Consider the following 27560-nt stretch of genomic DNA (forward strand, 5'->3'; position numbering starts at 1 on the left):
CTAAAGTGCTGGGATTACAGGCATGAGCCACCGTGCTGGATCTACAGCTGTTTTAAATGTCGCCTCCTTGGTGACGCCGTTCACAATCTACCAAGGTCCCTCTATTGTATTCCCAAAGCACTTTGTGACTTTGTCACTTTGTCAATCCCTTCCACTAGACTAGACTCTGAGCTCTTCAAGAGCAGATGCCAGGCTGGGCACAGTGGCTCACGCCTGTAATCCCAGCCCTTTGGGAGGCCAAGGTGGGTGGATCACTTGAGGTCAGGAGTTTGAGACCAGTCTGGCCAACATGGTGAAACCCCGTCTCTACTAAAAATACAAAAATTAGCTGGGCGTGGTCTGTGCGCCTGTATTCCCAGTTACTCAGGGGGCTGAGGCAGGAGAATTGCTTGAGCCTAGGAGGTGGAGGTTGCAGTGAGCCGAGATCGCGCCTCTGCACTCCAGCCTGGGCGACACAGCAAGGCTCCATCACAAAACAAAACAAAACAAAGCAGCTGCCGTATTAGTGGTGTTACATCTATCCCCCTGGCCCGGGGCAGTGTCTGGCACACACCCACTGACTGCATTCATTCCTTACACATCTTAGTATCAGATATATGCCAGGGCTGGCACATAGGGGAGACAGAGGCAGGTGGATCACTCGAGGCCAGGAGTTTAAGATCAGCCTGGGCAACATGGTGAAACACCGTCTCTACTAAAAAAAAAAAAAAGAAAAAAAATCACACACACACACACTACAGATATATGCCAGGCACAATGCTAGTACTAGGGACACAACTCTGAACAAGACGACATGGTTCCTGTCCTTGCAACTTACAATCTATCAAGGAAGGCATGCAATTAATGGAGTAACTATAATAAATGTAAGAAATCATAATGCCAACAAAAGTATAAGACAGGGCTACACAGCAGAGAAATACCTAACCTAGATGAGAAATCAGAGAAGGCCTCTCAGAAGTGATGTTTAAGCAGAAGCTCAAAGGATGAATAGGAGGCCAGGCTCAGCGGCCCACGCCTGTAATCCCAGCACTTTGGGAGGCCGAGGTGGGAGGATCACTTGAGGCCAGGAGTTCAAGACCAGCCTGGCCAACATGATGAAACCTCGTCTCTACCAAAAATTAGAAAAATTAGCCGGGCACGGTGGCCCATGTCTGTAATCCCAGCACTTTGGTAGGCTGAGGTGGGAGGATCACTTGAGGCCAGGAGTTTAATATCAGCCTGGGCAACATAGACTGTGCTCTACAAAAAAAAAAAAAAAATACAGTTTTGGAGTAGTGGCACATGCCTGCAAGTCCTAGCTACTCAGGAAGCTGAGGTGATAGGATTATTTAAGCCTAGGAGTTTGGGGCCTGCAGTGAGCTATGATCACACCACTACACTCCAGCCTGGGCAACAGAGCAAGATCTCATCTCTAGGCCAGGTGCAGTGGGTCATGCCTGTAATCCCAGCACTTTGGGAGGCCGAGGTGGGCAGATCACTTGAGATCAGGAGTTCAAGACCAGCCTGGCCAACATGGTGAAACCTTGTCTCTACCAAAAATTATAAAAATTAGCATGTAATCGGGAGGCTGAGGTGGGAGAATAGCTTGAACTCGGGGGTCGAAGGCTGCAGTGAGCTGAGATCACACCACTTCACTCCAGCCTGGGTGACAGAGTGAGACCCTGTCTCAAAAAAAAGAAAGAAAAAAAAAAGGCTGAATAGGGGTTTATCATGCAAAAGGAAAGCCACACCCAGCTGAGTGAATAGCAGGTGGTGGCTGAGGTGGGAGGATCGCTTGAACCCGGGAGTTCAAGGCTGCAATGAACTATGATCATGCCACTGAATTCCAGCCTGGGCAACAGAGCAAGACTCTGTCGCAAAAAAAAAAAAAAAAAAAAGTGAGGGGGGTGGAGGTGATGGGAGAACAAAGAATGTCTGTGAAACTGCAAAAGCAGGAGCAAGAATGAGGAAGAGAAGAGGCTGGGGAATTCACTGGGGCTCGGCCATGGAAGTGTGTCCTTTGTTCCTGATGTAGCTGCCACGTAGCGACTGCTTTGGGTGCTGTTTCAAACTAAAAAGCCCAGTTCCACCTCTGATCATTGCTATACCTTTGAGATGGTATTTGTGGAGGAACCAGGGGAATCAGGTGAGAGGGAGGCTCTGTATTTATTTATATGACTATGCTCAGATCTGGCTAAGAAGAGCCTCATGTTCTATCTCTATCCTCCTGATATGGAGATCAAAGATGGTGCTCAGACCCCATGGAAGAGGACCCGAGAGTGTGCATGAGAAATCCAGCTCTTTCTGTAGGGGAAAAACCCTGGCTGCCAGGCACCAACGCTACTGTTAAATAAAGGTCGGATTCCCCATACCCTGACAGGCTCCTGCATCCCTCGGGAGAAGAAAAGAACAAAGTCCAGCAAGCCACCCTCCAGCTCAAGCCAACCACCAACCAACCTTTTCAGATGCAGCCTCCAGAGATTTCAGATTGTTAGTAACATTCTTGAGTTCTTCTTCCAGGTCACCACATTTTCTGCATAAAGACAAAGGATTTTTGTGTCTTATCTTCCCTTACAGCTGGCAACAATAGCAATTGCCCCTACAATAAATTTTCAAAAGGAGAAACCTACACAGCCCCCCCACGGAGGGGGGTGTGAAGGAATGTGGGGGGAAAATGTTAATGGATTTTTCTGCAGTGCGATACTATGGGCTTATCAAAGCCTTCTCATACCAGGCAGAGGCGAGGCGCGCCTGAGGAGTATTTGGAGGGCTTGGAAAACACTCCTGGTCTTCTGCCAAGGGTAAGGCTGCAAGGACTTGTGAAATCTATGATTGATGAGGCCGACTCCGGAAGGTGTTTAAGAATGGGACGGAGGGCAGGCGGCGGGCAGACTCCTGCAGGGGACACTCCGGGAAGGAAGCCCGGAGTGGATTTGTGAAACCAGATCTCTCTCAGCACTCTAGGATGCTCTGTGGGGCTGAATTCCTCACCCGGGGCCAAGAGGACAGGCGTTTTGTTTTTCGGTGCTTGCTTGTGGGATTCTTGTTCAGCTTCTCACCTTCCCCCCAGGAATGTGTCACAGCCAAACACTGACAGGAGCAAAGCATTTACATACTGACTGGGGGAGCCTGCCTTCTGGAGCAGGTCAGTGTTCTGTTAAGATGGCACAGTCCCCTGAGATATCCTCTCTGGGAAAATGGGACTTCTGGGCTTCCTTGTTGCCTCCTGTCTCACTCCTATTTCCTCATATCTTTGCAGAAAGGGTCAACACGTGGGCAGTGCTTCCCATGGCAGTAAGAACAAGTCACCACCTCTCTTTGTCACGGAAGCCAAGAGAAAGGATGAGCCATGAGCCCCCGACGCCCGTCCACTTGAGCAGAGGCCCCGGTCAGAGCCAATTCCCAACACAGCCAGCTCCCTCCCACTCTGCCCCAGGAACTGAGCCAGCCTCGCTCAGTCCTGTTCTACCACTCACAGTTCAGACACCTCCGCACGCTCCTCTGCCCTCTCCAGCTCACCCTCCAGGATGACCAGCTTACGAGCTACCTGCAGAGACAGAAAAGCCCAGCTGAGCCCGATCCCTACCAGCCATGTCCTCTCTCAACCACTGCAGACAGCCCCCAGTGATGCCCCACCCAGACCCCTAGACGAGCGGCAACATGGGTTTTTCTGGTGTTTCTTTTTTTTGCGGGGGGACAGAGTCTCCCTCTGTTGCCCAGGCTGGAGTGCAGTGGCACAATCTCGGCTCATGGCAACCTCCACCTCCTGGGTTCAAGCGATTCTCCTGCTTCAGCATTCCAAGTAGCTGGGACTACAGGCGCGTGCCACCACGCCCAGCTAATTTTTGTATTTTCAGTCGAGACGGGGTTTTACCGTATTGGCCAGGCTGGTCTCGAATTCCTGACCTCCTGATCCACCTGCCTCGGCCTCCCAGAGTGCTGGGATTACAGGCATGAGCCACCACACCCGGCCTCTTTTTTATTTTTTTGAGACAGAGTCTCACTCCATCACCCAGGCTGAAATGCAGTGGCGCAACCTTGACTCACTGCAACCTCCGCCTCCTGGGTTCAAGTGATTCTCCTGTCTCAGCCTCCCAAAAAGCTGGGCTTACAGGCATGCGCCACCACGCCCGGCTAATTTTTGTATTTTTTGTAGAGACGGGGTTTCACCATGTTGGCCAGGCTGGTCATGAACTCATGACCTCAGGTGATCTGCCTGCCTCGGCCTCCCAAAGTACTGGGATTACTGGCGTGAGCCACCATGCCCAGCCCTTTTTTATGTTTTTGACACAGGGTCTTGTTCTGTCTCCAAGGCTGGAGTGCAGTGGTGCAGTCAGAGCTCACTGCAGCCTTGACTTCCCAGGCTCAAGCGATCCTCCTGCCTCAGCCTCCCAAGTAGCTGGGACTACAGGTGCATGCCACCACACCCAGCTAATTATTACTATTATTATTTTTAGAAATGGGGTCTCACTATGTTGCCCAGGCTGGTCTCAAACTCCTGGCCTCAGGTGATCCTCCCGCCTCGGTCGAAGTGCTAGGGTTACAGGTACGAGCCACCGCACCTGGCCTTTTGCTGGCGCTTCAACTGAAAGAGCCATCCTGGGGCCTGGAGGAAATCCTGATTCTCTTCCTCAGGCCCGAGGAGCGAGGCAGACAAGAGGAGGGAGGGAAGAGCTGAGCCATCGAGGGAGGCAAAGGAGGGCCTGAGCTTTCATGTTATGAAACTCCATGGCTTGGGACCACAATCCTCCATTTTTGCCCAGCTGTGCCAAAACTCCCTGCTAATGACACAAGTGAGCTGATCATTCGGTTTTCCCATTACGTTAGACAAGCATCCGCGGCACTTTCTGGCATCGTGAAAGATAGTTTCCTAGCCAAGTGGCTGTCTCTGGACAAACATATGTTCACGCAGGAGGACAGCTGACCTAACCGAGAGCTTCCTTTCGTTGGCCCCGGCGTCCTCCCTATCTCAGCAGATGCATTTCCTCCCACTTCCTGCTGCTGCGCCATCTGCCAGCCCCACTCACCTCCTCGTATTTGCGGTCAGCCTCTTCCGCAATGTGCTTGGCCTCTTTGAGCTGCATCTCCTGAATCTCCATCTTCTCCTCATCCTTCATGGCCCGGTTTTCTATCACCTTCATTCCTCTGCAAGGAGCAATCTCATCAGGACGGCCGTTCACTCACACCCCTCCACCCACCTCTCATCTATCTTTTCTTTCAGATGGAGTCTCGCTCTGTCGTCCAGGCTGGAGTGCAGTGGCACGATCTCAGCTCACTGCAACCTCCGCCTCCCGGGTTCAGGCGATTCTCCTGCCTCAGCCTCCTGAGTAGCTGGAGTTACAGGCACCCGTCACCATGTTTGGCTAATTTTTGTATTTTTTAGTAGAGATGGGGTTTCACCATGTTGGTCAGGATGGTCTCGAAGTCCTGACCTCAAATGATCCGCCCACCTTGGCCTCCCAAAGTGCTGGGATTACAGGCGTGAGCCACTGTGCCCCGCCTATCTTTTTTTATTTTTTTATTTTTTGTGGAGATGGGGTCTCAGTATGTTGCCCAGGCTGGTTGCAAACGCCTGGGCTCAAGTGATCCTACTGCCTTGGCCTTCCAAAGCATTCGGATTACAGGCGTGAGACACCACCCCTAGTCCCATCTCTCATCTAAATGAGTCTCTGAATCTACTGAGCACTGTAACACACTGCAAAGATGGAACTCTGTGCACACATTTCCTTCATCTTGTTTTTTTTTTGTTTTGTTTTGTTTTTGAGACGGACTCTCCCTCTGTAACCCAGGCCGGAGTGCAGTAGCATGATCTCAGCTCACTGCAGCCTCCATCTCCTGGGTTCAAGCGATTCTCCTGTCTCAACCTCCAGCGTAGCCAGGGCTACAGGTGTGCACCACCATGACCGGCTAACTTTTATATTTTTAGTAGAGAGAGGGTTTCGCCATGTTGGCCAGGCTGGTCTGGAACTCCTGACCTCAAGTGATCTGCCCGCCTTGGCCTCCCAGAGTGCTGGGATTACAGTTGTGAGCCAACGACCGCGCCCAGCCTCCCTTCATCTTTACTGACTACGAGGCACTTAGTTCTAAGTGCCTTCACTTTCACAACTGCCCTAAGGAGCAGGTACATTATCCACATTTTACAAATGAAGAAACTAAGGCATAGAGAGAGGGTAAGTAACTTAAGGTTACAGAGCTGGTAAGTGGTAGAGCTGAGGCTCAGCCCTTGGCAGTCTGACTCCAGAGTCTGTGCTCCCTTTCTTTTTCTTTTGTTTTGAGAGATGGCATCTCATTCTGTTGCCCAGGTTGGAGTGCAGTGGTGCCCTGAGAGCTCACGGCAGCCTTGTCCTCTCAGGCTCAAGAGACCCTGTTGCCTCAGCCTCCTAAGTAGCTGGGACTATAGGTGTGCACCACCGCACCCGGCTAAACTAAAAAAATATTTTTGTGGAGGTGGGGGTTTCGCTATATTGCTGAGGTAGGAGGATTGCTTGAGCCCAGGAGTTCAAGGCTGCGGTGAGTCGTGATTCCACCACTGCACTCCAGCCTGGATGACAGAGCAAGACGATGTGTATTTCTTTTTTTTTTCTTGAAATAGGTTCTCACTCTGTTGCCCAGGCTGGAGTGTAGTGGTGTAATCATAGCTCACTGCAGCCTTGACTTCCTGGGATCAGGTGATTCTCCCACCTCAGCCCCTTGAGTGGCTGGGACTACCAGCATGCACTACCATGCCTGGCTAATTTTCAATATTTTTTTGTAGAGATGGGGTCTCACTATGTTGCCCAGGCTGGTCTCAAACTCCTGGGCTCAAGCGATCCGCCTGCCACCCAAAGGGCTGGGATTACAGGTGTGAGCCACCGCACCCTGCCAAGACCTTGTGTATTTAAGAAACGAAAAGAAGAGGCCAGCCTGGGATAATGTGTCATTGATATATATCATTCCCATCCAGCATAGAGACCATATGCTTCTTGCTGTCCAATAAATATGTCCACATGGGGTGTCACCCATTCTCAGCTAAGTCTCAAAACACCCTCCCCCACCTGTACGAGGTCTCACCCTCAGCATGTGAGCAAGCTTGCTGGGTTATTTATTGCCCCAAAACCCCTTGTAGCACCCAAGAGATCAAAGTGACTTGCCCAAGGCTCCATAGAAAGTGCCAGTGGAAGAAGCTGACTCTAGATCCCCCAGCTTCAAGTATAGAATTCTTTCTACTGAGACACATCAGTCTCTAACAGGGGTGTCACCAAAGGCCTCTGGGGACATGGTGCAAACAAGAGACTGGCCTTCGCAGCCTCTCTTGGTTTGCCAATATGGGAGTCCTCGACGTCAGCATCCAGCCAGGCTGGTCTGACTGTGAACAGCAGCTAACCCAGGCCACAGGCACAGCCAGCAGCTCTCGTGACTGGGTCCTTCCACTGCCCCGTGGCTGCCCGAGCTGCCACTCTCTCCCTTGATTCAGTGGCTGAAGCAGAGTCTGCAGTAGCGTCTGTTCCCTCTGCCCTGGCTGTTCCACTACTTGGGAAGAAATTTCCAGCTTAGGCAACATGCAATCTCCAAGATTCCCTGGCTGGTTTCTAATCTCTGGTTAGCGGTCACAACAGCACAATCAGAAATGCGTCTTAAATTAGCTGGGCGTGCCTGTAATCCCAGCACTTTGGGAGGCTGAGGCGGGAAGATCATGAGGTCAGGAGATCGAGATCATCTTGGCTAACACAGTGAAACCCCGTCTGTACTAAAAATACAAAAAAATTAGCTGGGTGTGGTGGCGGGCGCCTGTAGTCCCAGCTACTTGGGAGGCTGAGGCAGGAGAATGGCGTGAACCCGGGAGGTGGAGCTTGCAGTGAGCCGAGATCACGCCATTGCACTCCAGCCTGGGCGACACATTAGCTGGGCGTGATGGCATGCACCTGTAGTCCCAGCTTTACTCTGGAGCTCTGGAGGCTGTGGCGGGAGGATAGCTTGAGCCCAGGAGGTCGAGGCTGCAGTGAGCTGTGATCGCACCACTGCACTCCAGCCTGGGTGACAGAGTAAGACCCTGTCTCAAAAAAAAAAAAAAAAAAAAAAAAAAAAGAAATGAATCTTTGGGAGGCATTTATACTGCAAAAGCATGGTGGCTGGCTCAAGTGAGAACTCCGGTGTGAATGAGGGGCAGACGCGATGATCACTGGTCGGGCCCACACCATTGCCACACAAGGAACTCCTTTTCCACCACACAGAGACTGCTGCTTCTGTAAATTACACAATCTACCCTCAGTCTTCCAGAAAGCCTGTGCCAAGGCGTGCCAGAGAATGATCTGGCTCCCGAGGAGAAGACACCCTACTGGTGGCTGGGATGCAGCACAGATACCATGGGGGGGCGAGGAACATGGTCAGTTTCTTTTTTGAGATGGAGTCTCACTGTCGCCCCGGCTGGAGTGCAGTGGTGCGATCTCGGCTCACTGCAACCTCTGCCTCCTGGGTTCAAGCTGGGGGATCTTGCCTTAGCCTCCCCAGTAGTTGGGATTACAGGTGCCCGTCACCACGCCCAGCTAATTTGTGTATTTTTAATAAAGACGGGGTTTCACCATCTTGGCCAGTCTGGTCTCAAACTCCTGGCCTCAGGTGATCCACCCGCCTTGGCATCATGAAGTGCTGGAATTACAGGCATGAGCCACGGCACCCGGCACATGGTCAGTTGCAAGTACATTAACCATGCTGGTTTGCAACTGTCCCTGAAATAGGTGTCACCGTCCAAAAGCCTAAAGCCTACCTGACAGCTCTGCTAACAATCACCTATGCATCCCAAGTTTCCTTTCCTCCTTTCCACAGTACTCTGCTTTTTTTTTTTTTTTTTGACACAGAATCTTATCTGTCACTGAGGCTGGAGTGCAGTGGTGTGGTCTTGCCTCACTGCAGCTTCAAACTCTTTGGCTCAAGTGATCCTCCCACCTCAGCCTCTTGAGTAGCCGGGAGTACAGGCACGCACCACCACACCCGGCTAATTTTTGTATTTTTTGTAGAGACAGGGTCTCACCAGGTTGCCCCAGCTGGCCTTGAACTCCTGAGCTCAGGTGATTCGCCCGCCTCCGCCTCCCAAAGTGCTGGGAACACAGGCAGGAATCACTGCATCCGGCCTACCCTGAAGTTTGGTGTCTAGAGAACACTGAGAAGAGGCACCGTGGCTTTCAGAGAAAATACGAGAAGCAGCGCTTTGCAAACCGACCACCATGGACAGTCATACTTGCAGTCTCACATCTGCCCATTCTGTTTGCCTTTCTGTCTGTCGGAAGTTTCTTTTCATGGTTACCATAAGGATAAACACCACTCACTTTATTTTGAGATGGAGTTTCGCTCTTGTTGCCCAGGCTGGAGTGCAATGGCATGATCTCGGCTCACTGCAGCCTCTGCCTCCTGGGTTCAAGCGATTCTCTTGCCTCAGCCTCCTGAGTACAGGTGCCCGCCACCATGCCAGGCTACTTTTTTTTGTACTTTTAGGAAAGACGGGGTTTCACCATGTTGGCCAGGCTGGTCTCGAACTCCCAACCTCAGGTGATCCGTCCACCTTGGCCTCCCAAAGTACTGGGATTACAGGCGTGAGCCACCGCGCCTGGCCACGGATAAACATCTCTACCCACGGAGTGACGGTTTACAAAGTGCTGTCATGCATTTTTTTGTGGACACGTGCATGTCCCTGTGACCTTGTTTACTTTCACACCAGCTCTGCGAGGTCGGCAGCATGATCCCCATTTTCCAAAAGCAAACACGGATGCCACCAGATTCAAAGCGTCCTTACCTCTCACTCTCATCTGCAGCTTTTTCTGCCTCCTCCAGCTTCTGCAGGGCCGTGGCCAGTCGTTCCTGAGCCCTGTCCAACTCCTCCTCAACGAGCTGGATGCGTCGGTTGAGGGCGGCCACATCACCTTCAGCCTGGGGAGGTCGGAGGTGCAGCCATGTTAAGAAGTATCAGGCCAGCCACCAGTGGGAGCCTCCCCCATGTCCTGCCCTCTGTTAACCTGATTTTCCCCGTCAAAGCCCACCCAGGAGTCCAGGCCATAGGGATTTTTACACTCATACCAAAATTTCAGTATGATCTTCCTGGAAAATGTCCAGGAAAAACATCTACCACTCCATAGCAAAAGACGAGCATCGCCAGGTGTGGTGACTCACGCCTGTAATCCCAGCACTTTGGGGGCCGGGTGCGGTGGCTCACGCCTGTAACCCCAGCACTTTGGGAGGCCGAGGCGGGTGTATCACAAGGTCAAGAGATCAAGACCATCCTGGCCAACATGGTGAAACCCTGTCTCTACTAAAAACAGAAAAATTATTTGAGCGTGGTGGCACGTGCCTGTAGTCCCACATGCTCAGGAGGCTGAGGCAGGAGAATCGCTTGAACCTGGAGGCAGAGGTTGCCATGAGCTGAGATCGTGCCACTGCACTCCAGCCTGGTGACAGAGCAAGACTCCGTCTCAAAAAAAAAAAAAAAAAAAAAAAAAAAAAGGCGAGTGTCCCAGTACAAGATGGGTAGTTGAGTCAACATAAGAGACAAACATACCATGTGCTTTGAGATGAATGTCAGTGCTGGTCTCTCCAGCAACACAACAGACCCAACGTTAGGCTAAGATCTAAGACAGGCTCTGAAAAAGGCACACAGTGTTACCACATAGAGTTCTAGGGCTCACTGTGAGATTCCTAGAAAGCAAGGCCATCAGTGACCTGGCTCATTGTGTCCCGTGAGTTCCGCTCCCATTCACCTGAACGGCAAGATAAATGCAAGACTATGGAGCCCTCAGTTAAATGTTGGCCATGCAATTACCAAGGTGGGATGAGGCGGGGGAGCCTCATTGGAATTCCATCCTTCAATCAGCCTGGCTGAGAGATGGCAGGACAAAAAGATACGAAAGGGAAAGAAAACTTGGTTGCAGGCGTGGAAGACATACCCCAATAGTGTTATTGGCTTTTCAAGGTGTTTTTACCTACAAGGAAGGAAGTACAATGGGAAGCATTAAAGCAGGAACTCCAGGGCCAAAAAGTGCTGGGTTGGAATCCCCGCTTTGTCATTTTCTTTTTAATTTTTTTTTTTGAGATGGAGTCTCGCGCTGTCACCCAGGCTGGAGTGCAATGGCACGATCTCGGCTTGCTGCAACTTCTGCCTCCCGGGTTCAAGCAATTCTGCCTCAGCCTCCTGAGTAGCTGGGATTACAGATGGGCACCACCACGCCCGGCTAATTTTTTGTATTTTTAGTAGAGACGGGGTTTCGTCTTGTTGGCCAGGCTGGTCTCAAACTCCTGGCCTCATGTGATCCACCCGCCTTAGTCTCCCAAAGTGCTGGGATTACAGGCATGAGCCACTGTGCCTGACCATGCTTTGTCATTTTCACAGCCACGTGGTGTTGGGAGGGTTGCTTCATCATCCTGGCCCTTTCCATCCCAAAGCCTGATTAGTTACAGGACTGCCTTGAGGCTCTAACTCCAGAGGGTGGCGCTGCTTACCCCCAGCAGGTGGGATGTGCCAGAGAAAGGCATCTCTTACTGCCAAGGTTTTATTTTACCGCAATTTCATCCTCACACATCGCACCCATTTTACAGGTGAGGAAACCGAGGGGCCCCACTGGGGGAAGTGGTTTTATTCAGTGACTCAGAGTTGGTAAGAAATGAATGGCCTCTTAAGACCCGCCCATGGCTCTTCCTTGTCCGAACCTGTCCCCTAGGTCCTGCCAGGGCCACGAGGCCAGGCGAGTTTTCTGGCGATGCCCGCTCTTTGGAAGGAATATTGAGAATGGGTCAAACGGGCCTCAACCGAGAGGAAAAGGGAAGCCACGCTAGCTTTTTCCTATCAGGACAAATGAAGAATCCCTGAACTGGGGAAAGCTATCGAAATTATTAGGAAGGCCGGGCGCAGTGGCTCACGTCCATAATCCTAACACTTTGGGAGGCGGAGGTGGGTGGATCACATGAGGTCAGGAGTTTGAAACCAGCCTGGCCAACATGGTGAAACCGCGTCTCTGCTACAAATACAAAAAAATTAGTTGGGCGTGGGGGCGGGCACCTGTAATCCCAGCTACTTGGGAGGCTGAGGCAGGAGAATGGCTTAAACCCGGGAGGTAGAGGTTGCAGTGAGCCGAGATCGCGCCACTGCACTCCAGCCTGGGTGACAGAGCGAGACTCCATCTCAAAAAAAAAAAAAAAAAAAAACAAAACAAAACTCATTAGGAAACCACTCCCTCTCCTGCCCTGAGTTCATACTGGGGGAAAAAAAAAACCAGAATGAGGCTAACGTGGCTGAAAAACACAAGTAGAGTCAGGAAGGTTTCTCAGCCTCAGATTCCTAGAAGCAGAAAGAGGGCACTCCCACAGGTGTTTCGTATTGCAGCGTCCTCTGAAACACCAAATGCAGAGAATTGTGAAAACCATCGATGAAACCGTCTTAAGAAATGTCACTGAGGCTTTCCCATGAATGGGTGCCTTTCATTCTTTTTAATTGCATACATCTTAACTCCTCCTACCACCTTCAGTAACTGGGCCAGGAACTGATGTTGCAGAAAAACTCTGCAACCAACACCATTATCGAATTCCAGGACATTTTCATAACCCGCCAAAGACAAACAAACACACAAAACACTGTGTACCCATTAGCAGTCGAGGAATTGATTTTAAAGATCAAACAGAGGTGCTTGATTCATGAGTTGTCTTTTAAGAAGTGAGTAGCCCTTACGTGGGAAATTCTGAATCCTGGCAAACAACGCTTTTGGCAGATTTTCAGCTGTCTGGAGTTAGGAGATACACGCATATCTGTACATGCATACATATATATGTATTTTTGAAAAACTGCTAGTCACTGCCGAGTCATTTTGGGTTCCACCCCTTCCTGCAATCAAAGCCTTCCACACGCTACAAAGGATTTCCCTTATAAGGTAAAAGAGGCTTGCTAGATACATGTGGCAAAGGAACAGGAAGATGTCAGTTAATCACACAAAAATCTAAACGAAACCAGCTGTCGGGAAACAGGCCCAGAAGTCTACCACACGCCGGCTCCTGGCTTATTCTACAAGAGTGAAAGGGTTTTTTTTTTATTTAACCCACCCCTGGTCTTAGTTCCTTCTGCCCTGGGAGAGGTTTTCTCTCTCCCAGACCGAGAGAAGCATCCTTTGCTTTTTCAAGAACTTTTTGAACTTTTTCAAGAAGTCTTCATCTCTCCAAAAACATCTGCTCTCCCAACTAGACGGTCCTGCTGCTAAATCTTGGCTCCAGGCTGAGGGCCATTTTGAAGCTGAGTTAATTGTCCTCCAGCGAGATGACTTGGGATGAGATCAGAGCAAGAGCTGTGTCGGTTAAGTGTGAGAAAGAGGCCAGACCGGCTACCGATTGAGGCTTACACCGGGTTTCTAAGGCCTCTCGGGCCAAAGCAGCCCTTACAGGATTAGAGGCTTCAACCAAGGCCCATGCTGCAGCCCCCATCTGGGCTCTTTCCAGACCTGGCAATTCACACCAGCAATTCCATCTGGCTGGGTATCTTTTGCCCCTCTAGGGTCCCCACCCTGAGCCTCAGCGCTTAACTTTCAAGGCTTTTGGGCTTCAACCTCTACCCGCACACACCCCCACCCCCACCATACAACTTTCTTGCCTCTGAGTCTGTGCACGCCCATGTCTCTGGTCCCAGCAAACTTATTTATTCTATAAGACCCTGCTCAACCTCCATTTTGGAGCCTCCCCTGTCATGCTCCCATAACTGCACAGAAAACGGGTGGAATGCAAACCTCGCTCCATCAGTAAGTCAGCTCCCTGCCTCCATTTGTCTATGAGCTCTTCCCAGGGCAGAGAAAACACAATTGGGGCTGGGTGCGGTGGCTTACGCTTGTAATCCCAGAACTTTGGGAGGCCAAGGTGGGCAGATCACGAGGTCAGAAGTTCGAGACCAGCCTGGCCAGCATGGTGAGACACCGTCTCTACTAAAAATCAAAAAAAAAAAAAAAAAAAAGCTGGGCGTGGTGGCAGGTGCCTGTAATCCCAGCTACTCGGGAGGCTGAAGCAGGAGAATCGCTTGAACTGGGAGGTGGAGGTTGCAGTGAGCTGAGATCGCACCACTGCACTCCAGCCTGAGACTGTCTTAAAAACAAAACAACAAAAAAACAAAAAACAACAACACAATTGAGCATTTACAAAGCGCCAGGCTCCACGCCTGAGATTTTACTCCTGGGACCCTCCCTGCTACTCTGGGGGGTCGGGATTCTTATCAGTCCTACTCGCAGATGGGGAAACAGCTCCTAGAGAGCAAATACCAAGTCATGCAGCTGGTGGGTGGCATGATATGGGACCAGAATCCAAATCTGTCCCCAGCCCCTGGCGGTGCCACCATCTGTCCCGAGGGACAGCCAGGAGGATGATGCAGAGGGGATGGTGAAACTCCCTCCTTTTTCAGACCCATTGTCTATCTCGGGCCCTGCGACTCGCGGCGGAGGCGCACAGCAGGCGCTCAAACGATCGTGGGTTCAAGGCCCCGCGCTAGCGTTCCCGGGGCCTTCTGGAGGGAGGCAGGGTCCCGCCGCCCCAGTTCCCGCAGGAATCAGCTGGAGAGAGAAAGGCGGGCAGCTCGGGGCTGAACTTCCGCCACCCCCCATCCCCCGCGCCGCCTGGAGCAGACACGTCGCCGCCGCGCCCCTGGGAACGGTCAGGGAAGTCCAAGCAGAAGCCGGGAAGCCGCGAAAGAGGCAAGAAAGTGCGACCCCCTCCCCAGATCCCCGGACCCCCGTCGAAATCCCTGTCGGCCGGCCAAACCCCAGACAATGGAAGCTCCACGTTTCCATCCTTATTCCCCCCACAAGTCCGGTCGCGGGTTCCCCTCGGCCCGGGACCCCGGCGCCAGCTCCGAGTCGGAGCCTGCACGATACGCCCCCTCCCGCCGCTCCACTTCTCCACCCGGAGGTCGCGCACCCCCTCCGCCCCATCCCCCCATTTCCCGCTCGGCCGGCCCCGCCCGACCCGGAGGCGGCGCCCCCTCCCCTGTCCCAGGCCCAGGAAGGAGGACGCGGAGGAAGTAGGGGGTCCTCTGCGGGCGCAGGGATGTGGGTCCGCGATCGGCGTCCGAGGGCGTTAAAAAGGCGGCCCGAGGACTGCGCGCGGGCGGGCAGCGCGGGAAGCCGGGAAGAAAGGAGGGCGCGCGGGGGAGGAGGCTGCGGGCGCGGGGCCCGAGGCCGGGGCGCTCACTTTCTCGCGCCGCTCGCGCTCGCCGTCCAGCTCCCGCTGCAGGCCCTGCGCGCGGTCTTCCGCCTCGTCCGCCTGCTGCTGCAGGGCCTGGATCTTGCGTTTCACCGCCTCCAGGGAGTTGAGGCCGGCCATGGCGCGGAGGCGCAGAGGCGCACGGGCAGCGGCGGACGCTCGGCTGGGCTCGGCTCCGGCGAGAGCTGCTCAGCCGCGCCCCGGCCCCCCAAGCCTTTGCCTGCGCGGGGGCCGCCCCCGCCTCTCCCCGCCCCCCGGGCCAGCTGCCGTCGGGGCGGTGAGGTCACCCGGCCGGACCGCCGACGTCAGCACCGCTGGGGGAGGGCCTGACGTCGGCACCGCTGGCCACAGCTGCTGGAAAGTGCCCCTTTTCGGGACTTATTTGGAGAAAGCGCTGGGAGGCGCCGCCTTCTCCTCCTCCTCTTCCTCCTCCCCCTGCGGCTCTCCCCGCCCTCCCGGCCCCGGGGCTCCGGCCTGGCCCCGCCGCGGGCTCCCGCATCCCTGCACACGTACATCGGAGGCTTTCTTCTCCGTGAGCTCCAGCTTCTCCTGCGCGTCCTTAAGGTTTTCAGAATATTTATCCAGCTCGTCCTCTGTCCCTTTTAGTTTCTTCTGGAGGTGCGTCAGCTCCTCCTCCACCTGGGGACGACAGAGCGGGGGACGGGTCAGCCTGGGCGGGGGGTCACGTCCCCGAGGTGCAGGGGTGGTTCCCCCCAATATTCACGAGAGTCCTCCGTCTCTCTCTGGGCATCAGTTTCCTCATCTGTAGAACAGGGGTTACAATAGCATGCACCACGCCATCCATACTACCTGATAGTGGGATTTTCACATCTTTCCCTCGTCCTGAGGACCAGCTGTTTTAGGCTTATTGGGGTCCCCAGTACTCTAGGGAGATCAATGGCAGCTTTTGGGAAACTGAAGACCCCAAATGTTTTCCAGAAAGACACCCATTCCAGTTCAGAGGTGCAGCCTCACCGTGACCTGGAGTTAAGCAGTCTTATTCTCCACGCCTGGATCCCTCCGCCCATCTCTGTCCCCAGCCTTTCTCCCTCTGGTTCTGACCCCAAGACGGGGTCAGAGAAACTTTCTAACAATTACGCCTGCCCTCTTTTTGCCTAGAACCTGCTATGGCTCCCTATGGCCCAAGGCAGTGGTTCTTAGACTGTCTTACCAAAATACTCTGAAGAGCTGAAGGGCTGAAGGGCTCAGACCTAGTCCATCATTTCTGGGCTTTGGGGGCTTGGCTAGAAGAGACTCGCCCCTACAGGACCACTTTCTTTGAAGGCTCGGGTTAAATCTTTAAAATTTTTGCATATAGGCCGTGTTCATTTTAATAAAAATGTCCCCTACTTTCCCTAAATTTTCAGTTTTCTGTTTATCCCAAGAGTCCTATCCTCCCACCACTCCTAGTTTGAGAAGCTCAGGCCTATGGGATATAAACCACAGACCTCATCACCTCTCTATCTTTGTCACCCCCCCGCCACACCGGTCTAGAGTTGGCTCAAGAAGCCTTTCCTGTCACCTCCAGGCTGAAACTCCCTCCCTGGGCCCCCAACTCTGGATTAGGGTGATCATATCCAGCTCATGCCTGGATCTGACTTTTTTTTGAGAGTCTTGCTCTGTCGCCAAGGCTGGAGTGCAGTGGCACGATCTCAGCTCACTGCAACCTCCGCCTCCTGGGTTCAAGTGATTCTCCTGCCTCAACCTCCCTGGTAGCTGGTACTGCAGGTGCACACCACCACGCCTGGCTAATTTTTGTATTTTCAGTCGAGACGGGGTTTTGCAATATTGGCCAGGCTGCTCTCAAACTCCTGACCTCAAGTGATCTGCCCGCCTCGGCCTCCCAAATTGCTGGGATTGCAGGCGTGAGTCACCACACCTGGCTTGGATCTGACTTTTGCTTCAGATGGTTTGACACTGATCTTTTTCCTACTCCCAGGGTGGGCAGGCAGCCCCCACTGAGCCCCGTTTCATTCTCCTGCTTTCTCCCCACAGCAGGAGGCTCAGAGAGGTGGGATGACTTTCCCCAGGTCACACAACACAGGATTTGAGCCCAGGTCTTCTGAATATAAGCCTGTTATTAACTGAATGCTTGCTTCTGCCCCCTCTCCAATTCATATGTTGAAGCCCTCATCTCCATGTGATGGTAATTGGTGATGGGGCCTTTGGAAGATGATGAGGTTTGGATGAGGTCATGAGGGTTGACCCACCATGATGGGATTAAGGCCCTTATGAGAAGAGACCAGAACTTGGTTATCCTCTTCCAATGTGAGGACACAGCAAGAAAGTGGCCGTCCGCAAGCTAGCTAGAGAGCCCTCACCAGACATTTAATCTGCCAGCATCTTGATCCTGGACATCTAGCCTCCAGACTGTAAACAATAAATGTCTATTATTGAAGCCACCTAGTCTATGGGGTTTTGTTATAACTGCCTGAGCTGACAAAGACAAAGCCCTTGGCCCTGTTCCTCACACTAGGCCAGATTCCCTTCCTCTCTGACTTGTTTCTCTTCTCTTTTTTCCTGAAAAGGGTATGTTAAAAAAGCTGCTGTGCCCGTGGCTTCTAGACTGAGCTCTGAATCCTATCTGGGTTACATGCTTACTCCTGAGTGGATGTGCAAAATGTACCAGGTGTCCCGTGTGTGTGTGTGTGTGTGTGCACATTTTTTTTTTTTGCTTTTTTTTTTACATGATCTTGCTGTGTGTGTGTGTGCATTTTTTTTTTTTTTTTGCTTTTTTTTTTTTTTTTTTTTGCATGGTCTTGCTGTGCCTCCCAGGTTGGAGTGCAGTGGCGTGATCATAGCTTACTGCAGCCTTGACCTCCTGGGCTCAAGTGATTCTCCCACCTCAGCCTCCCGAGTAGCTGGGAAGTGTGAACTCCAGGCTTCCCATCCTGCGGCCTGCTGGGTGTCAGCTGGAGGATGGTGTGGAGGCTGGCAGCTGGGGATTCAGCTGATGTCACTGAGGTGACCTGCAAGGGTCTCTAGCTGAGATGCTACAGAGAACAGGGAGGGCTATCCTGTCTGAAGCCCTCAGGAGCGTCCCAAGCTATGGGGAGATGACAGGGCCCAACCCAGGGCGGCCAGCTGATCAGGGCAAGGTCAGAGTCTATAGGGCCTGACCTTGACCTCTAGGTGGGGAGCCTGGAAGCCTGACTCCAAATCCAAGCTCTGCGACCCCCGTCCCCTTTTCTGGCCTCGGTTTCTCCATCTGAAGAACAGAAACCTTGACATGCTGGTCTCTGAGCATTCTGGCAGCTGCTTTTGAACTTCTGCCTTGACTGAGAAAATGAGCCAGTTTCCTTAAAGACGTTTCATAGGTCAACCCTGACTTATAGTGTCCACCTGACTTCCTTGCAGATCTGTGGATCACAGCATTTATTGGGTGCCAACTGTGTGCCCAGCACAGGACTCTCCTAACATATAGGAAGAGTGAGAGCAAATCTGACAGCATTGGACTCATCAGGGTATGAAGATGGTTTGGGCGTTTTGTTTTGTTTTTGTTTTTTTTTGAGATAGGATCTCGCTGTGTTATCCAGGCTGGTCTCGAACTCCTGGGCTCAAGGGATCCTCCCACTTCAGCCTCCCGAGTAGCTGGGACAACAGGCATGAGCCACCCCACCTGGCTGGTTTGGATTTTTTTTTTTTTGTTTGGTTTGGGGTTTTGACTACTTTTTTGGGGGAAATATTTGGGCAAGAACAGGTGAGGATGGGGATAAGGCCATCTGGCATTTAGAATGTGTTGGGCGTATTACAATTTGTTTTGATATATTTTTTGAGACAGAGTCTTGCTCTGTTGCCTAGGCTGGAGTGTAGTGGCTGGATCTCGGCTCACTGCAACTTCCACCTTCTGGGCTCAAGTGCTTCTCCTGCCTCAACCTGCCTGGTAGCTGGGATTACAGGCTCACGCCACCAAGCCCGGTTAATTTTTGTATTTTTTGTAGAGACAGGGTTTTGCCAGGCTGGTCTCGAACTCCTGACCTCAGGTGATCCCTCACCTCAGCCTCCTGAAGTGCTGGGATTACAGATGTGAGCCACTATGCCTGGCCAGGGCATGTTACAAATATTGCCTCAGGGAAGCCCCATACTACAGAAGGGCAAACTGAGTCTCTGAAAGGGGAAGGGACTTGCCTGATGCCACACAGGTGGGGGATTTGAATCTTTGTTAGTCTGATTCCAAAGCTGATTTGCTTGACTTCTAGACCATGCTGGACCCACTGCTAAGAATGACTTTCTACTTTTCACTGGGAGGGCTTCTACCGTCCCTCCATGCTCAGTCCCAAGGCTCCCCAACCCTGGTGGCCTGCTCTGCTGCCCTGAGCAGAGCTTTTGCCACGCCTACAGTTCTCCCAGCCTCTGTCCCTCCCTCTGGTCCGGCCCTGACCTCTGAGCTGGAGGTATTCATGGTCTGTCTCCCTCAGCTTGGAGTTTCTTGGGGGTCAGGTCTGGGACTGAGGCCACTATGGGCCCCAGCATTAGAACACTATAGGAAGTGTTTGGGATGAATCGAAGACACAACCCCAAACCCTTCAGTGGTAGGCAGTGAGTATAAAAAATAAATGAGAGCTGGGCGCGGTGGTTCACGCCTGCAATCCCAGCACTTTGGGAGGCCGAGGCGGGCGGATCACGAGGTCAGGAGATCGAGACCAGCGAGACCAACATGATGAAACCCCGTCTTTACTAAAAATACAAAAATCAGCCGGGCGTGGTGGCGCGTGCCCATCGTTGTCCCTCTGTGAGCCTCAGTTTCCCTGCCTGTCATAGGATTACCTTAGTCCCTGCAAATGGGGCCTTGGGGCAGGGCTGAGGCAGGATGTGGGGTCAAAGGCCAGTGGTGGAGGATGTTGCTGCCTTGGGAGGGGAGTGGGCAGGAAGCGGCCGGGCTGGGCCTCTTTGTCCTTTTCCCCACACTGGGTAAGCAGAGCCAGAAATCAGTGCTGGGATCAGGCTGGCCCGAGAGCCGCTCTCTCTGGCCTCCTGCAGCATCAGGCGCTCTAAGTGCCTCTATTCCCCAGCAGGACTGGCCGTCAGCTCCTGTGGGGCTCTGGCTTCTGCTTCGGAATTCTGGGATCTTGAGTTCCACACCTGAACTTCAGAAGGCCTCGTGTTCCCATTTCACAGATGAGGACACTGAGGGCTCAGAGATGTGCAGGAATGTCCTCAGTCATGAAGCTAGGAGAGTCACAAAGACCAGGCCCCGTGGCTCAAGTCTGTGATCCCAGCACTTTGCGGGGGTGAGGTGGAAGGATCACTTGAGCTCAGGAGTTCAAGACTAGCCTGGGCAACATAGTGAGACCCTGTCGCTACTAAAAATAAAATAACTAGCTGGGCGTGGAGGTGTGCATCTCCACTGGGGAGGCTGAGGTGGGAGGATCCCTTGAGCCTGGGAATTCGAGGCTGCAGTGAGCTGTGATTGCACCACTGCACTCCAGCCTGGGCAATAGAGTGAGACCCCCATCTCTAAAAAATAAAAATACATTGAAAGACTGACATACACAAAGTATGTGCTAGTCTATGGAGGCTTGCCTCAAAGCTAGTCTGTGGAGACTTGCTTTGAGCCCAAGCCTACTCCAGTGGGCATCTTTGTGGGACAAAAAAGGCATAACCTCCTTGGCCATGCAGCTGGCTGGAGGCTTTAAGGATCCTTCCTTTTTGAACTTGTGGCTGCCCTGGGAGATAGCCACTCACACCTTAGTAAGAATTAGTGCTATAAACTTGTTTCTCTCTGAATCTCTGGCTGAGTCCCTCATGGTGAGGGCTAAATGATGGCTAGAAGCTGGCCCAGCACAGGATGAATGTCTGTGTTTGCCAGGGAGGGGCACAGAGAAGGCGGAGGGAGCTTGTGGCAGGGAACACTGGGGTGGGGCTTGGCCTGCACGAATGTGCCACAGACTTTTAGGGCAGCCCCGGGGCATGGGGGGCTGGGGAGGCCCAAAGGGGAAGTAGGGCAGGGCAGGAAATCAACCTACATTTATTGAGTGCTTACTCTGAGCTAGGCTCCGGGCCAAGGGTTCCACCTGTACAGTCACCTCTAATCCTCTCATGGGGTGGCGAGGGAGGCCCTACTGTCACTTCTGTATCTCACTCATGCAGGCATCCGGGACAGCTATCGACTGAGCCATGACTCAAACATGGCCAGTCTGAGCTCCGTGCTTTCGCCTTTAGCTGCCGGGCTGGCCTGGCTCCTGGCCTGGGTGGGGCTGGGCACTCGGTGCCGTGGTCCTAGGCATCTCCCAGGGCTTATCGGAGACCTGGACACTCCCCAGGGCTTGGCAGTTGACCTCGGGGTGTGGATAAGCATTGCGGGGAACATGGCTCTGTAGGAGGGGACTCCCTTCCTTCTTCCCACCAACTGCTCCTGTCTGCTCTGCCCCAAACCATGGCCACGGCCTTGGAACTCCAATGCATTCTCATTGCCAGGGTTCCCAGAACCCTTGTCTCCAAAGTTCTGGGTCTGTGTGGGCTCTTGGCTGCCAGGAGATGGGAAATGGCCCCCCTGTCCTCCATCTACCATGGGCAACCCCCCTGCCCCAGCCTCCAGGCTTTTAGCAGGGACACCCCCACATACACATTGAGATTCTCAGACTCACTCTCAACTCTATTCCCATCCCAGTCCCCAGATCCCACCCAGTCACCCCTGCAGCAGGTCACAGCCCTGGGACCCCACCACACACACACGCGCTCCCTGCCATTCTCCCGGGCAGCTGCCCATGAGACCGCGGGCTCCTGTCACAGTGGAGGCTTCCTGATCCTACATGTCACCTACACGCACACACAGGTCTGCACAGCCCCCCTCACATCCACACGCACATGCCAGCAGAAACAGTCACTGACACATTCACCCCGACAGAAACACACACTCATCCGTGCACACACACACACACACCAATAGAAACACACACTCATCCACACCCCCCCCATAGAAACACACACATACACACGACCCCATAAATCACACACACTCATCCACACACACCAACAGAAACACACACTCATCCACACCAATAGAAACACACATTCATCCATACACCAATAGAAACACACACACACACAATAGAAACACACACTCATCCACACACACACACCTCAATAGAATCACACACATACACACCCCATAAAAACACACATTCACACACACACACTAACAGAAACACACTCATCCACACACACACACTCCCCAATAGAAACACACACACAACCGAATAAAAACACACACTCATCCACACACATACACACCAATAGAAACACGCACTCATCCACACACACACACCAATAGAAGCACACAATCATACACACACCCCATAAGAAACACACACTCATCCATACACATTCACACACACACCAACAGAAACACACACTCATACACATAAACACACCAACAGAAACACTCATCTAACATGCACACACACCCCAACAGAAACACAGTCACCAACACACACACAACAGAAACACACATCCAAACGTGCACGGGTGCACACACACACGCCAGCAGAAACCCATCACCCTGATACACAGATGACAACACAAACATAGCCACATCAACATGTACTTTCAATCACTGTCATGCCAGCATTTGCACAAGCACACACACAGCCAGCCTCTCCCGCTACCCTCACAGACCCTCACCATCTACACACAGACTCACAAACACACCCACACTCTTTCACACCTACTTTCCAACAGCCGCATGCAGTGTCCCACACACTCACAGCTCTCCTAGTACACACTCATTCTCACAGTCACCTTTACCCCTCCGCACCCTTTTCAGCTGGAACATATGCGCATGTACAGACAGACACGTAAAACAGACACATACAACACATGTGCACACACAGAAAGGCTCAAACACACACAGATACACTCACACACAAACACACAGAACAGCTCACACACACACAAATATGTCTACACACACAGACACACGCAGAAATGCTTAAACACATACAGATACACGCAGAGAATTGCTCAAACACACAAATATGTGTACACACACAGACACATGCAGAAATGCTTAAACACATAGATACACACACAGACACACAGACACACGCTCAAACATACACAATACATGTACACACAGACACAAATGCTCAAACATGCAGATACACACACAGACACACACAGAAATGTTCACACACCCACAGAGAATTGCTCAAACACACACAAATGGCCGGGTGCAGTGGCTCATGCCTGTAATCCCAGCACTTTGGGAGGCAGACGTGGGTGGATCACTTGAGGTCAGGAGTTCGAGACCAGTCCGGCCAACATGGCGAAATCTGGTCTCTACTAAAAATACAAAATTAGCCGGGTGTGATGGTGGGTGCCTGTAATCCCAGCTACTCATGAGGCCGAGGCAGGAGAATCGCTTGAACCCAGGAGGCGGAGGTTGCAGTGATCCCAGATCAGGCCACTGCACTCCAGCCTGGGCCACAGAGCGAGACTCTGTCTCAAACACACACACACACACACACACACACACACACACACACACACACACACACACCCAAGGGCAAACACACACACATACACACACACGTACACACACATACGCTCAAACACACGCAAATACACACACACAGCATGTCCCCAACCGCCCTATCTAGTACACAGCCTCCCAGCTCAAACAACACCTCGACCTCTCTCACGAACGTTCTCACTCTCCCTCGCCCACCAACTCTCTCTCTGTCAAACTCACTTTGTTCGCACTGGCACTGCTGGGGATGGGTCCGATCGTCACCCCCCTTCCAGCCCAGGACCCCATCCAAGGAAGGCAATGGTCCCCTCGCTCTTCCTCGGCCAAAGCATCAGCCTCCTGTCCTCCCGCAGGTGTCTGCGACCCCCAACTGGGCTGCGGACCCCGGCCTTCCGCACAGAGACGACGCCCAGCAGCCCGGGGCGGCCCAGCGGAGGGCACCTCACCTGCTTGCACTTGTCCTCAGCAGCTTTCTTATCCGCCTCCGCCTGCTCCGCGCGATCGATGGCATTCTCCTTGTCCAACTTCAGCATCTGCATTTTCTTCTTGATGGCCTCCATGGCTGGGCGCTGGCGTGGCGGGTGTGGGGTGCGCGGCGGGCTCTGTGGGGGCTGCGGCAGGCAGGGGCTGTGGCTGTGGGGCCGAGTGAGCCTGGCAGGGTGGAGGAGAGGGCCTTATAGCCTCCCGGGGTGCCTCCGCCCTCCTGCCAGGCGAGTCTTGGAGGAGGCCCAAGCCCAGGCCGGCCGGGCCAGTCGCCACTCGCTTGCTCAGGAGGAATTGGCCAGCTCACCGTGCTCCCCGCAGCCCTCGCCTTATTTGGACCTAGGATTTTCTTAAAGGAAGAAAAAAAAAGATCCTAGCTGTTTCCATTTTTAACCTGGTGACACAGGTCCCGCGTGGGCGCGTGGGCATGGCACAGGCCCAGGAGAAGCTGCCCGGGCAGGACCTAGGGTGGGGGCTGCTCTGGGCTGCCTCAGTTTCCCCATCATCGTTGGGAGGAATGAAGAGGGCTGTGGGTGGGCGCAGAGTCCCGGAGCTGCAATGTGGGGAGGCGCCTGTCTTTTCTGCCTTGGTCTTGTCTGTGGCCCTCTGAGTACCTGGTCCCCTAAAAATTGGAAAGTACTTGTTAAGGAAAATGAGCAATTCCCCGTTCCCCCCCTCTCCCCACCACCCCCACACACACTTTTCTCTGCCTAGGAAACGTCTATTTATCTTTCAAGGCCCAGATCCAATGGCCTCTCCTTCAGGAAGCCTTCCTGGATTCCTAGACAGACTTTTGGACTTCCAGCCTAGCATCAAGCTTTCTCCTCCCCTCTGGGTCCTGCCTCTCTAGTATCAGGGATTAGGCCTCCACCCCATTTCCTGCCACCACCCCCAGGGAGCCTTCCTGGATTTCTCCCACCTCTTTCTGCCATGCCTCTGTCTCTCTTTTGGTGACTGTCTCTGTGTTTCTCTCCATCTCTCCATCTCTCCTGCCCCCCTGTGGCTTCTCTGCTTGTAACTCATGACAGGGAGAAGGCCATTCGATCAACTGATCTGGGCCATCTCTGAAACTCTTGGAGCCCAGGGCAGGCTCCTGCTGTCCTCCTTAGATCTCAGGACTTCCTTCCCTCCCTCTTGTGCTGAGAATCAAGCTGTGACTCCCCAGTTCCCAAAGAACAGGAGACGGCCCTAGCACCTTAGCTCCCCGCTTAAGAATCTGCCCCCAACTCTCTCCACACTGGACCCCTGTACCCCAGTTTTCCCACCCCCAGGCCTTTGTGCCGTCTGTCTCCTTGGCCCTACTATGCCTCCCTTCTCCCCTCCAGCAATCGGGGGCAGGATTTGCTGACTCTAGAAAGCTTTTTCCTTCCTTAGAGAGTAGAGCTAAAAGAATAAAACAAAAAGAATTTTTTTTTTTAAAGAGAAAGTTTAATTTATTGGCTCATTCATTCAGACACTGAATTCCTGTCACATGCTGTGTCCTAGCAGCGCACACTCAGCGCGTGGGAGCTGTTACTATTATTGTTATTATTTAAGCATCATTTATGAGATGTGAACTCTTTGGGGCAGGCCATGGGGCTGGGTCTTGTCTGTGGTCTTCTGAGTACCTGGTCCCTAAAAGACAGGAAAGTGTTTGTTAAATTGAACACATACATACACACACACACACACACACACACACACACACACACACACACACACACTTCTCTGCCTAGGAAAGTTCTATTCATCCTTCAAGGCCCAGATGCAATGGCTCCTCCTCTAGGAAGCCTTCCTGGATTCCTAGACAGACTCCTGGACTCCCATCCAGCATCAAGACTCCTGTGTGGGATGAAGTGGAGGTAGGGAGGCCTCCTTGTTTTCTGCCCAAGGCTGTAGAGGAAACAGTATCGTGGGAGAGATGGGTAGTGGTCAGTGCCACTGGGGGCTGTAGGTTCAGGCCAAGAGTGTCCAGCTTCCCTCTGCCCCCTCCCAGCAGCCTCACTGTTCATTAAGCCAGCTTCCTTCTCTTTGTCATGGTGAGAACTTCATCCCTGTTGGTGCAGGGGCTCAAAAGGTAGCAAATAGAACATTCTAGAACTTCTTTCATGCGCTAAAGACATTGACTTCTCCCTGTGTTCTGGAGTTAAGGGAGCCCAGCCCAGACCCCTCCCCAACTCCGTTCTTCATCCTCCTCCCTTATCCCACCCCTCCCCCATGCCACACAGACAGTTTCCTCCTGTGACAAAAGCAGACCAGAATAATTGCATCTCGAGGGACATCAGTCACGATGTAAGGACTCTGGGTGGATAATGAAGAAATGCTGTTCATGGACTCAGCTCAGCAGACGACTCACAGATCCCACTTCGAGCCCTAAGCGGGGGGGACTGTTTTTATTCCCCCTCTTTTTTTTGAGACGGAGTCTTGCTCTGTCGCCCAAGCTGGAGTGCACTGGCATGATTTTGGCTCACTGCAACCTCTGCCTCCCAAGTTCAAGTGATTCTCCTGTCTCAGCCTCCCGAGTAGCTGGGACTACAGGTGCCTGCCACCACGCCTGGCTAAATTTTTGTATTTTTAGCAGAGACGGGGTTTTGCTATGTTGGTCAGGCTGGACTCCAACTCCTGACCTCAAGTGATCCACCCACCTTTGCCTCCCAAAGTGCTGGGATTACAGGCATGAGCCACCGTGCCTGGCCTTTTGTTCCCATTTTTACAGAGGAGGAAGTTGAGGCTGGCCCTCCACGTCACAGGCCATCCAGCCAGGCGAGGCAGCTGCAACGGAGGCCCCTTTGCCTTTACAATGAGCTCCAGGAATGAGCTGCGGTTATGAGCCCCCCCGTGTTACAAATGGGGAAACTGAGGCCCAGAGTGGCTCACCCACAGTCACCCAGCTTGTGAGTGGCCCAGCTGACTCTAGGACCGAGCTGGCAAGAAGTCCTAAGACTCCCCCACCTGCCCTGCTCCGCCACAACCAGGCCTCCATGCCCACCATTTCCCATTTCACTGTCTCAAGCTGAGTCATCAGAGGTCAGTCCTGATGTCCTCTCCACCCCTGCTGTCCCCCGCTGTCCCCAGAGACCCTGGGACCAGCCTCGCCACAGGTGGTGTGGCTAATTCCAGGCCTGACACCACCGACCTCAGAAAGAGATCCCTCCCGCAGGAGATGTCTGCGTGCTCCATGGCCTTGTAGGGAAGACCCTTGTCCCTGGTACGGTTTCTTGTAAAGGGAGCTCCCGGAGGTGGAGTCTGATGTGGAGGAGGGGAGAAGCAGGCTAGGAATGGCGCTAGGACTAGCTGCGTGACCCCATCAGCATCTTTAGTGTGCCCTCTGCAGCCTTGGTAATGGACTTACATCCCCTCTGGGCATGAGCTCCAGGGAACACCCCAGGAGCCCTGGTCAGGGCTGGGAGGGTCATTTGGGGTTCCTGGAGGCTGGGGGCCCTGCCCCAGCTGTTCAGGCTGT

At 53.0% G+C, this 27560-nt stretch overlaps 1 protein-coding gene and 1 long non-coding RNA gene across 9 annotated transcripts in view; both read right to left on the minus strand.

The window, feature by feature from the left end:
* Window positions 1-24307, minus strand: part of TPM4 (tropomyosin 4) — a 35779-nt gene extending 11472 nt beyond the window's left edge. For 2 of the 8 annotated variants that reach the window (XM_030820546.1, XM_030820553.1), the window contains exons 1-6: window positions 24082-24307; window positions 15679-15804; window positions 9746-9879; window positions 5007-5124; window positions 3456-3526; window positions 2437-2512 (exon numbers count right to left, since the gene is read on the minus strand). In XM_030820546.1, coding sequence (XP_030676406.1) covers window positions 2437-2512; window positions 3456-3526; window positions 5007-5124; window positions 9746-9879; window positions 15679-15804; window positions 24082-24195 — 639 coding nt within the window. In that variant the 5' untranslated portion in view covers window positions 24196-24307. The other 6 variants (XM_030820547.1, XM_030820552.1, XM_030820550.1 and 3 more) reach the window with 6 other exon arrangements.
* A 1220-nt stretch (window positions 24308-25527) lies between these two features.
* LOC115836899 lies at window positions 25528-26171 on the minus strand. The gene is made up of 3 exons (XR_004031898.1): window positions 26103-26171; window positions 25822-25990; window positions 25528-25732 (listed from the first exon to the last, which is right to left on the minus strand). It is a non-coding gene; the product is annotated as an uncharacterized LOC115836899 (long non-coding RNA).
* Window positions 26172-27560: the final 1389 nt, after the last annotated feature.

Source organism: Nomascus leucogenys, chromosome 10 (genome assembly GCF_006542625.1).
Source record: "Nomascus leucogenys isolate Asia chromosome 10, Asia_NLE_v1, whole genome shotgun sequence".
Classification (NCBI taxonomy): domain Eukaryota; kingdom Metazoa; phylum Chordata; class Mammalia; order Primates; family Hylobatidae; genus Nomascus; species Nomascus leucogenys.